Source organism: Salmo trutta, chromosome 25 (genome assembly GCF_901001165.1).
Source record: "Salmo trutta chromosome 25, fSalTru1.1, whole genome shotgun sequence".
Taxonomy (NCBI): Eukaryota; Metazoa; Chordata; class Actinopteri; order Salmoniformes; family Salmonidae; genus Salmo; species Salmo trutta.
In genome coordinates this window covers 3,975,256-3,990,956 of record NC_042981.1, presented here as the reverse complement: position 1 = coordinate 3,990,956, position 15,701 = coordinate 3,975,256, and the positions used below count along the sequence as shown (strand labels likewise).

Below are 15,701 nucleotides of genomic sequence, written 5' to 3'. Positions count from 1 at the left end.
ATTATCTCAGCCAATCATAGCTAGCGGGAAGGTTGCTCACTTTTTCTGTGGCTAAACCAACTAGGTTCGTAATTTAACCATTTAATTCGTATTTACAGATGGCATACAAGTTTGTTATTCGGGCACATGAAAGTTCACATGTTCCAGAAGTTCACATTCAAATGGCTGTCCTGTGAAATAGTGACTCGCTACATGCGCCTAGTTTCCTGAAATGAGTCCCATTTCTTCTCCTTACTCTGATCCGTTTTTTTCTCTTCCATCTTCCCTTATTGGAAGAACAGAATAGGTGAAGGCAATAGGCTGGAATCCTACAGTATTAGGAAATCTCCTTTCACCTGTCCGTTGTCTTTCCAATCAGTTCAGACGAAGGAAAGGAGAAGAGGAATCCAGTTTATACAATTGAGATGTGACCCATCTGCCTATAGTTGTTTCTCCTCTGTGCACTATGTCATAGATTTTGTTTCTCATTGACTCTCTTCACTGTGATTGGTACAGCTGCTGGAGGGCCTATCAGACTTAACCTTGGGTCTGGAGGTGTGTGAGCGTGCTCTGGACTGCCGGCCCGGATTGGCTCCCTGCCACTTCCTGGCTAACTACCTCACTCTGCACTTCCAGAGCCAAGTGTCCCCCGCCCGCCGACGCCACATCCACGACCTTCACCTGGGATCCAAGGTCAGCAGATTCAATAACCTTTTATTGTATCTGTGAGCTCTAGTGTTGATGGGGAGCCTAGCGGTTAGGAGCGTTGGGCCTGTAACTGAAAGGTCGCTGGTTCAAATCCCCAAGCCGATGAGGTGAAAGTCTTTGAGCAAGGAATTTAACCCTAATTGCTCCTGTAAGTTGCTCTGGATAAGAGCGTCTGCTGAATGATTAAAATGTAAATGTATTTTGTCTGTGTTGTTATTGGACAAGGGAGTGCAGGAAAGGTGGGAGGGCGCAGGAAAGGTGGGAGGGCGCAGGAAGGAAAGGTGGGAGGGCGCAGGAAGGAAAGGTGGGAGGGCGCAGGAAGGAAAGGTGGGAGGGCGCAGGAAGGAAAGGTGGGAGGGCGCAGGAAGGAAAGGTGGGAGGGCGCAGGAAAGGTGGGAGGGCGCAGGAAAGGTGGGAGGGCGCAGGAAGGAAGGTGGGAGGGCGCAGGAAAGGTGGGAGAGCGCAGGAAAGGTGGGAGAGAGTATGTGTGCTGTAGGTGAGGAACACACACCATCAGATAGTGTTTTAAATGAACCTCTCTCCTCTGTCTCCCTACTCTCTCTACTCTTTCTCCTCTCTCTCTACTCTCTCTCTACTCTCTCTCTCCCTACTTTCCCTAATCTCTCTCTCCCCCTAATCTCTCTCCCCCTAATCTCTCTCCCCCTAATCTCTCTCTCCCTACTCTCCCTACTCTCCCTACTCTCCCTACTCTCTCTAATCTCTCTTTCTCTACTCTCTCTAATCTCTCTTTCTCTACTCTCTCTCTCTCTCCCTACTCTCCTACTCTCTCTCTCCCTAATCTCTCTCTCCCTACTCTCTCTCTCCCTACTCGCCGTCTCTCTTCCCTATCCTCTAGGTCCTCCTCACCCTCCCGCCCAACGCCAGACAGGACTACTTTCCCCTCCTCTCTGAGCCACTATTAATGCTGGAACAGCTCCTGATGAACCTGAAGGTGCCACCCAATTATTGTTGTTATTGTATTATGTGAACAAAAATAAAAACGCAACATGTAAAGTGTTGGTCCCATGTTACATGAGCTGAAATAAACGATCCCCGAAATTTTCCATATGCACAAGTTTCTCTCAAATGTTGTGCACAATTTGTTGACGTCCCTATTAGTGAGCATTTCTCCTTTGCCAAGATAATCTATCCACCTGACAGGTGTGGCATATTAAGAAGCTGATTAAACAGCATGATCATTACACAGATACACCTTGTGCTGGGGACAATAAATGGCTACTCTAAAATGTGTACACAACACAATGCCACATATGTCTCAAATTTTGAGGGAGCGTGCAATTGGCATGCTGACTGCAGGAATATCCACCAGGGCTGTTGCTAGAGAATTGAATGTTCATTTTTCTACCATAATCCGCCTCCAACGTCGTTTTATAGAATTTGGCAGTACGTCCAACCGGCCCCACACCAGCCCAGGACCTCCACATCTGGCTTCTTCACCTGCGGGATCGACTGAGAACAGCCACCCAGACAGCTGATTAAACTGTGGGTTTGCACAATCAAAGAATTTCTGCACAAACTGTCAGAAACTGTCTCAGGGAAGCTCATTTGCGTGCTCATCGTCCTCACCAGGGTCTTGACCTGACTGCAGTTCAGCGTTGTAACCGACTTCAGTGGGCAAATGCTCACTTTATGATGGAAACTGGCACGCTGGAGAAGTTTGCTTTTCACGGACAAATCCTGGTTTAAACTGTACCTGGCAGATGGTAGTCCGCGTGTATGGCGTCGTGTAGGTGAGCGGTTTGTTGACAACAGCGTTGTGAACAGAGTGCCCCATGGTGGCGATGGGGTTATGGTATGGGGCAGGCATAAGCTACGGACAATGAACGCAATTGCATTTTATCAAGGGCAATTTGAATGCACAGAGATGCCGTGACGAGATCTTGAGGCTCATTATCGTGCCATTCATCCGCCGCCATCACCTCATGTTTCAGCATGATAATGCACAGCCCCGTTTTGCAAGGATCTGTACACAATTCCTGGAAGCTATAAATGTCCCAGTTCTTCCATGGCCTGCATACTCGCCAGACACGTCAGCCATTGAGCATGTTTGGGTTGCTCTGGATCAGCGTGTACGACAGAATATTCCTATGCGAAGGAGATGTGCCGCGCTGCATGAGGCAAATGGTGGTCACACCAGATACTGACTGGTTTTCTGATCCACACCCCTACCTTTTTCTAAGGTATCTGTGACCAACAGATGCATATCCGTATTTCCAGTCATGTGAAATCCATAGATTAGGGCCTAATTAATTAATTTAAATTGACTATTTAAATTAACTTTGATATTGTTGTATGTTGTGTTTATGTTGTGTTTATATTTTTGTTTGGTGTGTGTGTCATATACAGTACCAGTCAAAAGTTTGTACACACCTACTCATTCAACGTTTTTTCTTTATTTTTACTATTTTCTACATTGTCGAATATAAGTGAAGACATCAAAACTATGAAATAACACATATGGAATCACATAGTAACTGAAAAAGTGTTAAACAAATCAAAATATATTTTAGATTTTTCAAAGTTGCCACCCTTAGCCTTGATGACAGATTTGCACACTCTTGGCGTTCTCTCAACCAGCTTCACCTGGAATGCTGTTCAAACAGTCTTGAAGGAGTTCCCACATATGCTGAGCACTTGTTGGCTGCTTTTCCTTCACTCTGCAGTCCAACTCATCCCAAACCATCTCAATTGGGTTGAGGTCGGGTAATTGTGGAGGCCAGGTAATCTGATGCAGCATTCCATCACTCTCCTTCTTGGTCAAATAGCCCTTGCACAGCCTGGAGGTGTGTTGGGTCATTGTCCTGTGGAAAAACAAATTATAGTCCCACTAAGCGCAAACCAGATGAGATGGCGTATTGCTGCAGAATGCTGTAGTAGTCATGCTGGTTAAGTGTGTCTTGAATTCTAAATAATTCACTGACAGTATCATCAGCAAAGCACCTCCACACCATCAACACCACCTCCTCCATGCTTCACGGTGGGAACCACACATGCGGAGATCATCCATTCACTTACTCTGCGTCTCACAAAGACACGGCAGTTGGAACCAAAAATCTAAAATTTGGACTCATCGACCAAAGGACAAATTTACACCGGTTTAATGTCCATTGCTCATGTTTCTTGGCCCAAACAAGTATTTTCTTATTGGTGTCCTTTAGTAGTGGTTTCTTTGCAGAAATTCGACCATGAAGGCCTGATTCACACAGTCTCCTCTGAACAGTTGTTGAGATGTGTCTTTTACTTGAACTCTGAAGCATTTATTTTGGCTGCAATTTATGAGTCTGGTAACAAATGAACTTATCCTCTGCAGCAGAGGTAACTCTGGGTCATCCTTTCCTGTGGCGGTCCTCATGAGAGCCAGTTTCATCATAGCGCTTGATGGTTTTGGCGACTGCACTTGAAGAAACGTTCAACGTTCTTCAAATGTTCCGTATTGACTGACCTTGATGTCTTAAAGTAATGATGGACTGTCATTTCCCTTTGCTTATTTGAGCTGTTCTTGCCATAATATGGACTTGGTCTTTTACCAAATAGGGCTATCTTCTGTATTCCCCGCTACCTTGTCACAACACAACTGATTGGCTCAAATGCATTAAGGAGGAAAGAAATTCCACAAATTAACTTTCAACAAGGCACACCTGTTTAATTGAAATGCATTCCAGGTGAATACCTCATGAAACTGGTTGAGAGAATGCCAAGAGTGTGCAAAGCTGTCAAGGCAAAGGGTGGCTACTTTGAAGAATCAAACATTTTAAGTATATTTTGATTTGTTTAATACTTTTTTGGTTACTACATAATTCCATATGTGTTTTTCATAGTTTTGATGTCTTCACTATTATTCTACAATGTAGAAAATGGTCAAAATAAAGAAAAACCCTTGAATGAGTTGGTGTGTCCAAACTTTTGACTGGTACTGTATCTATAGTATTTATCATATTGTATTATAAAAAGATTATTGTGCTAGTTTTGTATTTTACTATTTGATAAAAGTCTATGTATGTAAATTGATGTCCAATTGCATCTATGAATGCGAGCAGCAAATAAACTCTACTGGTAATACTACTACTACTACTGGTTATACTACTACTGGTTATACTACTACTGGTTATACTACTACTGGTACTACTGCTACTACTGGTTCTACTACTACTACTACTACTACTACTACTACTACTACTACTACTACTACTGGTAATACTGCTACTACTGCTACTACTACTGGTTATACTATTACTACTACTGGTAATACTACTACTACTACTACTGGTACTGGTAATACTACTACTACTACTACTACTACTACTACTACTGGTACTGGTAATACTACTACTACTACTGGTACTACTACTACTACTACTGGTACTACTACTACTGGTAATACTACTACTACTACTACTACTACTACTACTACTACTACTACTACTACTGGTAAAACTACTACTACTACTACTACTACTACTACTGGTAATATTACTAATACTGGTAAAACTACTACTACTACTACTACTACTACTACTACTACTACTACTACTGGTAATACTACTACTACTACTGGTAATACTACTACTACTACTACTACTACTACTACTGGTAATACTACTACTACTACTACTACTGGTAATACTACTACTACTACTACTACTACTGGTAATACTACTACTACTACTGGTAATACTACTACTACTACTACTACTGGTAATACTACTACTACTGGTAATACTACTACTACTACTGGTACTACTACTGGTAATACTACTACTACTACTGGTACTACTACTACTGGTAATACTACTACTACTACTGGTACTACTACTACTGGTAATACTACTACTACTACTGGTACTACTACTACTGGTAATACTACTACTACTGGTACTACTACTACTACTACTACTACTACTACTACTACTACTACTACTGGTAATACTACTACTGGTAATACTAATACTACTACTACTACTACTACTACTGGTAATATTACTACTACTAATACTACTACTACTACTACTACTGGTAAAACTACTACTACTACTACTGGTAAAACTACTACTACTACTAATACTACTACTACTGGTAATACTACTACTACTACTACTACTACTGGTACTACTACTACTACTACTACTACTACTGGTAATACTACTACTACTACTACTACTGGTACTACTACTACTGGTAATACTACTACTACTACTACTGGTACTACTACTACTACTACTACTACTACTACTACTACTACTGGTAATACTACTACTGGTAATACTAATACTACTACTACTACTACTACTACTACTACTACTACTGGTAATATTACTACTACTAATACTACTAATACTACTACTACTGGTAAAACTACTACTACTACTACTGGTAAAACTACTACTACTACTACTACTAATACTACTACTACTGGTAATACTACTACTACTACTACTACTACTACTACTACTACTACTGGTAATACTACTACTACTACTACTACTACTGGTAATACTACTGGTAATACTACTACTACTACTACTGGTAATACTACTACTACTACTACTACTACTACTACTACTACTGGTAATACTACTACTACTACTGGTAATACTACTACTACTACTGGTACTACTACTACTGGTAATACTACTACTACTGGTAATACTACTACTGGTACTACTACTACTACTACTACTACTACTGGTAATACTACTACTAATACTACTACTACTACTACTACTGGTAAAACTACTACTACTACTACTACTACTACTACTGGTAATATTACTACTACTAATACTACTACTAATACTACTACTACTACTACTGGTAAAACTACTACTACTACTACTGGTAAAACTACTACTACTACTACTACTGGTAATACTACTACTACTACTACTACTACTACTACTGGTAATACTACTACTACTACTGGTAATACTACTACTACTACTGGTAATACTACTACTACTACTGGTAATACTGGTACTACTACTACTACTACTACTACTACTGGTAATACTACTATTACTACTACTACTACTGTTAATACTACTACTGGTAATACTACTACTACTACTACTACTACTACTACTGGTACTACTACTACTACTACTACTACTACTGGTACTACTACTACTACTACTACTACTACTACTACTACTGGTAATACTACTACTACTACTACTGGTAATACTACTACTACTACTACTGGTAATACTACTACTACTACTACTACTACTACTACTACTACTGGTAATACTACTACTACTACTACTGGTAATACTACTACTACTGGTAATACTACTGGTAATACTACTACTACTACTGGTAATACTACTACTACTACTACTACTACTACTACTACTACTACTACTACTGGTAAAACTACTACTACTACTACTACTACTACTGGTAAAACTACTACTACTACTGGTAAAACTACTACTAATACTACTACTACTGGTAAAACTACTACTACTACTACTACTACTACTACTGGTAATATTACTACTACTAATACTACTACTAATACTACTACTACTACTACTGGTAAAACTACTACTACTACTACTGGTAAAACTACTACTACTACTAATACTACTACTACTGGTAATACTACTACTACTACTACTACTACTACTGGTAATACTACTACTACTACTGGTAATACTACTACTACTACTGGTAATACTACTACTACTACTACTACTACTGGTACTACTACTACTACTACTACTACTACTGGTAATACTACTATTACTACTACTACTACTGTTAATACTACTACTGGTAATACTACTACTACTACTACTACTACTACTACTACTACTACTACTACTGGTACTACTACTACTACTACTACTACTACTGGTACTACTACTACTACTACTACTACTACTACTACTACTGGTAATACTACTACTACTACTACTGGTAATACTACTACTACTACTACTGGTAATACTACTACTACTACTACTACTACTACTACTACTGGTAATACTACTACTACTACTACTGGTAATACTACTACTACTGGTAATACTACTGGTAATACTACTACTACTACTGGTAATACTACTACTACTACTACTACTACTACTACTACTACTACTACTGGTAAAACTACTACTACTACTACTACTACTACTACTGGTAAAACTACTACTACTACTGGTAAAACTACTACTAATACTACTACTACTGGTAATACTACTACTACTACTACTGCTGCTGCTGCTGCTGCTACTACTACTACTACTACTACTACTACTACTGGTAAAACTACTACTACTACTACTGGTAAAACTACTACTACTACTAATACTACTACTACTGGTAATACTACTACTACTACTACTACTGGTAATACTACTACTACTGCTGCTGCTACTACTACTACTGGTAATACTACTACTACTACTACTACTACTACTGGTAATACTACTACTGCTGCTGCTGCTACTACTACTACTACTACTACTACTGCTGCTGCTACTACTACTGGTAAAACTACTACTACTACTAATACTACTACTACTGGTAATACTACTACTACTACTACTGGTAATACTACTACTACTACTACTGCTGCTGCTGCTGCTGCTGCTACTACTACTACTACTACTGGTAATACTACTACTACTACTACTGCTGCTGCTACTACTACTACTACTACTACTACTACTACTACTACTACTACTACTGCTGCTGCTGCTACTACTACTGGTAAAACTACTACTACTACTAATACTACTACTACTGGTAATACTACTACTACTACTACTACTACTGGTAATACTACTACTACTGCTGCTGCTACTACTACTACTACTACTACTGGTAATACTACTACTACTACTGCTGCTACTACTACTACTACTACTACTACTACTACTACTACTACTGCTGCTGCTGCTGCTGCTGCTACTACTACTACTACTGGTAATACTACTACTACTACTGCTGCTGCTACTACTACTAGCACCACCACCACCACCGTGGACTAGGCTGACGTGACAGTGATTATTAGTGGCACATTGTGTAGTTAATATAATCTGGAGCCTGAGTCTTTTAATCTGTTACCAAGTATTTCAGTGTTTACTATCTGCCATTTGTTCAATGAAAACTTTGATATTTTGAAGGTGGACTGGGCTGAAGTGGCGGTGAGGACTTTACAGAACCTACTATTAGGCCGTGAGGATGGCTTCACCACCCATGACATCGACAAACTACTCTCCAACTACGCCTGCAAGGCCCTGGACTTCCCCTACGCGCCCAGGGAGAAGTCTCGTTCTGGTCAGTACCAACCCGCACGACACACAAACACACTAGTGATGCGCGGGTTGACCCATAACCCCGCAGACCCGCCTGGTGTTTATATCTGTGGGTCGGGCGGGTTTAGGGTCATAAAATATTGTGTGGATGAAGGGCTGTTGCGTTGAAATAAAGAGAAAGCAATGTATTAAAATTCCAGAAACGTATAGTTATTGTGCGATTCATATATTTGATCTGCCCGTTAGTGCATAAGCCTAAACTTTAGGGCCTAACTGTACGGGCGGCAAATACACGCCAAATGCTTTTAGGAATTTGGGCAGAAAAAAGTTTACTTCGATCCACTGAGGCGAGATATAGGACGATGTCTGAGTTTCTTACCAATAAGAGAGAAGCTGCAAAATGGAGACTTGAAAATAAGAGAAGGGAGGGAGAGAACACTAGCCTAATGTCTGGGGAATAATGTTGTGTAATGATTGTGAGACGCCACACACACACCCCCACACACACACACACACACGATCTGTACTCCTCTGGCCTGGTTATGCGTCCACCATAGTTTCTGAAACTTTCTGGAAATATCCAAGCCAGCAAACTACGGTTCAGGTCGACACGACAGTGGAAAAAGGGTGTTATGTCACTAATATGCACAGGTTTGTACTATAGATGTCTCTCCCTGTCTCCCCAGACTCAGTCATCGGTCTACACAACCACTCATATTGTAAGTCAAATGTACTATGGTTATGTGATTGTCCAATCTCTCAAGTTATGTCTATGAGTTGTGGTGATGTGTGATAAACGTTCTGGTACAAAATGGTTGCCGTGGGTCATACCAAGTGGGTGCTGCCACTCATTGGTGGTGGATGTGAGTACCTTGGTTGGTTTTATATAAATCCAATCTATTATTATTGTTATTATTATTATTATTGAGTAAAATCAAGTTTCCTTTATTATCTCACGACTACCTTGCTCTATCAGACATAGTGTTGGGAGTAACTAGTTACCAAGTAACTCTGATTACTTTTTTTTGTGGTAACGAGTAACCTAACTCGTTAGTTTTTCAATTTAATGAAAGAGTTACTTAGTTACTTTTACAATATTATTGTCCTTTTTTCTTTGTTGGCACGAATAAAAAGAAAAGAAAATCCCTCCACCCTAGGCTACGTTCATCGCGCTCTTCCTGTTCCTGCATGAACGTTGTGGCGGATAGTTCGCATGGTAGCTAGAGAGATGGCAGCGACAATACGCTTTATCGTGGAAGTAGTCGTATTACTTTGAATTGGTCGAAGAAAAGGACTGACGCTACTTGACTGACGCTACTTGACTGACGCTACTTGCAGGATTTTCATCGGGTTCAGGCGAGTGGCTCGTTTTATTGTCTGGTAATAAAGCAAATAGCGTAGCTAAGTTAGTATCAGTTGATAAGAATTGACATTTCTCCCGCTCCGTTTTCACCATTAATATAAAGTAAAGGGCAGTACAATTTTACGTAGAATCTCCGCCCAGTTCGTATCTGTGTGTAAAACAGATTGGTAGCCAGTTGTACTTGTATTTGAGCTCTTACGGGAGCCCAGTTGGTTTTATGCAGTGGGTATCAGAAGTATTCACCCCCTTGGATTTTTTGAAAATGTTTGTTTTATTACAAAGTATGATAGATTTTTTGTTGTTGTTGTTGTCATTGATCCTCACAATATACTCCGTAATATCAAAGTGAAAATAAAATTCTACACATTTTTTACAAATGAATCAAATGTAATAACTAAAATATAGTCGTATTGAACCCCCTTTTTGTTTAGGCAAGCCTACATTAGTTCAGGAGAAAAAATGTAGCTTAACAAATCACATAATAAGTTACATGGACTCACTGTGTGAAATAATATGGGTTGACAGGATTTTTGAATGACTACTTCTTCCTCTGTCCCCCATACATACATACATACATGCATACATCTGTAAGGTCCCTCAGTCAAGTGTTGAATTTTCTAGCACAGATTCATCTACAGTACATAGACCTGGGAGCTTTTTTCAAAAGCTGCCTCATGAAAAAGGGCAGTGATTGGTAGATGGGAATCAACAACAAATCATGCATTGAATATCTCTAAGTGTGGTCAAGTTCGTCATTATGCTGTGGATGATGTATTAAACCACCCAGACACATCAACTGAGCTGCTGGACAGGAAAGAAACTGCGCAGGGATGTCACCATGAGGCCATTGGTGATTTTTTTTTTTAACTGCTCAAGAGTTCAATGGCTGTGATGGTAGAACACTGAGGATGGATCAACAACATTGTAGTGACGCCACAATAATGATCTAAATGACAGAGTAAAAATATACAGAATATAGAACAAGGCAAAGCAATTAATGTTTGGCCTAAATGCAAAGCCTTATGTTTGGGGAAAATCCAACACAACACATCACTGAGTAACTGCCTCCTTATTTTCAAGCATGGTGGTGGCTGCATCATGTTATGGGTATGCTTATATACTGGGGAGTTTTTCAGGATAAAAAAGAAATGGAATGGAGCTAAGCACACGCAAAATCCTAGAGGAAAACTTGCTTCAGTCTGCTTTTCCACCAGCCGCTGGGAGAGGGATTCACTTTTCAGCAGGACAATAACCTAAAACACAAGTCCAAATGTTCCTGAGTGACCAAGTTAGTGTTGATTCAATCTATGGCAAGACTTGACAATTTCTGTCTAGCCATGATCCCCAACACCTTGACTGAGCTTGAACATTTTTGGGAAAGAATAATGGTAAAATATTGCACAATCCAGGTGTGCAAAACTCTTAGAGATTTACCCAGGAAGACTCACAGCTGTAATCGCTGCCGAAGGTGTTTCAAACATGCATTGACTCGGAGCGTTGAATACTTATCTAGTGAACAGATATTAGTGTAAAATAATGTGTAGATCATTTCAAATAAATGACAATTTAATCCCACTTTGTAGCACAATAAAATTTGAAGGAATTAAAGTGGGGTGAATACTTTTGTATATGTACAGTTGTAGTCGGAAGTTTACACTTAGGTTGGAGTCATTAAAACTCGTTTTTCAACCACTCCACAAATGTTTTGTTAACAAACTATAGTTTTGGCAAGTCGGTTAGGACATCTACTTTGTGCATGACACAAGTAATTTCTCCAACAATTGTTTACAGACAGATTATTTCACTTATAATTCACTGTATCACAATTCCAGAGGGTCAGAAGTTTATATACACTAAGTTGACTGGCCTTTAAACAGCTTGGAAAATTCCAGAAAATGATGTCATGAGTTTAGAAGCTTCTGATAGGCTAATTGACATCATTTGAGTCAATTGGAGGTGTACCTGTGGATGTATTTCAAGGCCTACCTTCAAACTCAGTTCCTCTTTGCTGGACATGGGAAAATGTTAAGAAATCAGCCAAGACATCAGGAAAAGAAATTGTAAACCTCCACAAGTTTGGTTCATCCTTGGGAGCAATGTCCAAACGCCTGAAGGTCCTATATCGACATAACCTGAAAGGCCTCTCAGCAAGGAAGAAGCCACTGCTCCAAAACCGCCACAAAAAAGCCAGACTACGGTTTGCAACTGCACATGGGGACAAAGATCGTACTTTTTGGAGAAATGTCCTCTGGTCTGATGAAACAAAAATATACACTGCTCAAAAAAATAAAGGGAACACTTAAACAACACAATGTAACTCCAAGTCAATCACACTTCTGTGAAATCAAATTGTCCACTTAGGAAGCAACACTGATTGACAATAAATTTCACATGCTGTTGTGCAAATGGAATAGACAACAGGTGGAAATTATAGGCAATAAGCAAGACACCCCCAATAAAGGAGTGGTTCAGCAGGTGGTGACCACAGACCACTTCTCAGTTCCTATGCTTCCTGGCTGATGTTTTGGTCACTTTTGAATGCTGGCGGTGCTTTCACTCTAGTGGTAGCATGAGACGGAGTCTACAACCCACACAAGTGGCTCACGTAGTGCAGCTCATCCAGGATGGCACACCAATGCGAGCTGTGGCAAGAAGGTTTGCTGTGTCTGTCAGCGTAGTGTCCAGAGCATGGAGGCGCTACCAGGAGACAGGCCAGTACATCAGGAGACATGGAGGAGGCCGTAGGAGGGCAACAACCCAGCAGCAGGACCGCTACCTCCGCCTTTGTGCAAGGAGGAGCAGGAGGAGCACTGCCAGAGCCCTGCAAAATGATCTCCAGCAGGCCACAAATGTGCATGTGTCTGCTCAAACGGTCAGAAACAGACTCCATGAGGGTGGTATGAGGGCCCAACGTCCACAGGTGGGGGTTGTGCTTACAGCCCAACACCGTGCAGGACGTTTGGCATTTGCCAGAGAACACCAAGATTGGCAAATTCGCCACTGGCGCCCTGTGCTCTTCACAGATGAAAGCAGGTTCACACTGAGCACGTGACAGACGTGACAGAGTCTGGAGACGCTGTGGAGAACATTCTGCTGCCTGCAACATCCTCCAGCATGACCGGTTTGGCGGTGGGTCAGTCATGGTGTGGGGTGGCATTTCTTTGGGGGGCCGCACAGCCCTCCATGTGCTCGCCAGAGGTAGCCTGACTGCCATTAGATACCGAGATGAGATCCTCAGACCCCTTGTGAGACCATATGCTGGTGCGGTTGGCCCTGGGTTCCTCCTAATGCAAGACAATGCTAGACCTCATGTGGCTGGAGTGTGTCAGCAGTTCCTGCAAGAGGAAGGCATTGATGCTATGGACCGCCCGTTCCCCAGACCTGAATCCAATTGAGCACATCTAGGACATCATGTCTCGCTCCATCCACCAACGCCACGTTGCACCACAGACTGTCCAGGAGTTGGCGGATGCTTTAGTCCAGGTCTGGAAGGAGATCCCTCAGGAGACCATCCGCCACCTCATCAGGAGCATGCCCAGGCGTTGTAGGGAGGTCATACAGGCACGTGGAGGCCACACACACTACTGAGCCTCATTTTGACTTGTTTTAAAGGACATTACATCAAAGTTGGATCAGCCTGTAGTGTGGTTTTCCACTTTAATTTTGAGTGTGACTCCAAATCCAGACCTCCATGGGTTGATAAATTGGATTTCCATTGATTATTTTTGTGTGATTTTGTTGTCAGCACATTCAACTATGTAAAGAAAAAAGTATTTAATAAGATTATTTCTTTCTTTCAGATCTAGGATGTGTTGTTTAAGTGTTCCCTTTATTTTTTTGAGCAGTGTATTAATGTTTGGCCATAATGACCATCGTTATGTTTGGAGCAAAAAGGGGGAGGCTTACAAGCCGAAGAACACCATCCCAACCGTGAAGCACGGGGGTGGCAGCATCATGTTGTGGGGGTGCTTTGCTGCAGGAGGGACTGGTGCACTTCACAAAATAGATGGCATCATGAGGATGGAAAATTATGTGGATATATTGAAGCAACATCTCAAGACATCAGTCAGGAAGTTAAAGCTTGGTCGCAAATGGGTCTTCCAAATGGACAAGGATCCCAAGCATACTTCCAAAGTTGTGGCAAAATGGCTTAAGGACAACAAAGTCAAGGTATTGGAGTGGCCATCACAAAGCCCTGACCTCAATCCTATAGAACATTTGTGGGCAGAACTGAAAAAGTGTGTGCGAGCAAGGAGGCATACAAACCTGACTCAGTTACACCAGCACTGTCAGGAGGAATGGGCCAAAATTCACCCAACTTATTGTGGGAAGCTTGTGGAAGACTACCCGAAACGTTTGACCCAAGTTAAACAATTTAAAGGCAATGCTACCAAATACTAATTGACTGTATGTAAACTTCTGACCCACTGGGAATGTGATGAAAGAAATAAAAGCTGAAATAAATCATTCTCTCTACTATTATTCTGACATTTCACATTCTTAAAAGAAAGTGGTGATCCTAACTGACCTAAAACAGGGAATTCTTACTAGGATTAAATGTCAGGAATTGTGAAAAACTGAGTTTTTTAAATGTATTTGGCTAAGGTGTATGTAAACTTCCGACTTCAGCTATATATATCACTTATTTAAAGTATTGTAAAGGATATATTGCTTGTCATTATTACTTGAGTTGGTATAGAGATGTAGACGAGTGGGATATAGACTAAGCAATGCAAGCCATTCTAATGACCAACACGCGCTAGGCATCTTCAGAGGGTTTTCTGTTTTTGTTAACTACTTTCCATAGTAACGTTGTAACGTAACGAGTTACTTTTAAAAAGTAACGTTCCCCCAACACTGAATTTACACATTTTGGACTTTTTAGATATGATGTGTACTTTTCACACTTGATCACTTTTGATTTTGAGTTTGAAGACCATTTTTTGCAACAACAAAAAAAGTCTACAACGTTAAAACTTCGACCTCTCTCTGTCGCCAGATTCTGTGATCAGTCTCCAGGATGACCAGTGTCCAGCCCAGGACAGCTGTCCCTCTACCCCGACACCTCCACCTACTGCAGGTCAAAGATCATTCTCTTGTCTGTTATACTCTATTATAGTCTGTTATACTCTATTATAGTCTGTTATACTCTATTCTAGTCTATTATACTCTGTTCTAGTCTGTTATACTCTGTTCTAGTCTATTATAGTATATTATAGTCTTTTATATTATAGTCTATTATATTATAGTCTATTATATTATAGTCTATTATATTATAGTCTATCCTATTATAGTCTATTATATTATATTATAGTCTATTATATTATATTATAGTCTATTATATTATAGTCTATCCTATTATAGTC

General features: G+C 40.7%; 1 protein-coding gene across 1 annotated transcript in view; it reads left to right on the top strand.

The window, feature by feature from the left end:
* Nucleotides 1–15,701, top strand: part of zfyve26 (zinc finger, FYVE domain containing 26) — a 73,776-nt gene that overhangs the window by 30,363 nt on the left and 27,712 nt on the right. The window contains exons 15-19 of the mRNA XM_029712683.1: nucleotides 496–672; nucleotides 1,544–1,639; nucleotides 8,841–8,994; nucleotides 9,659–9,691; nucleotides 15,335–15,415. Of these exons, the coding sequence (XP_029568543.1) occupies nucleotides 496–672; nucleotides 1,544–1,639; nucleotides 8,841–8,994; nucleotides 9,659–9,691; nucleotides 15,335–15,415 (541 nt within the window). The remainder of the gene's footprint in view (nucleotides 1–495; nucleotides 673–1,543; nucleotides 1,640–8,840; nucleotides 8,995–9,658; nucleotides 9,692–15,334; nucleotides 15,416–15,701) is intronic.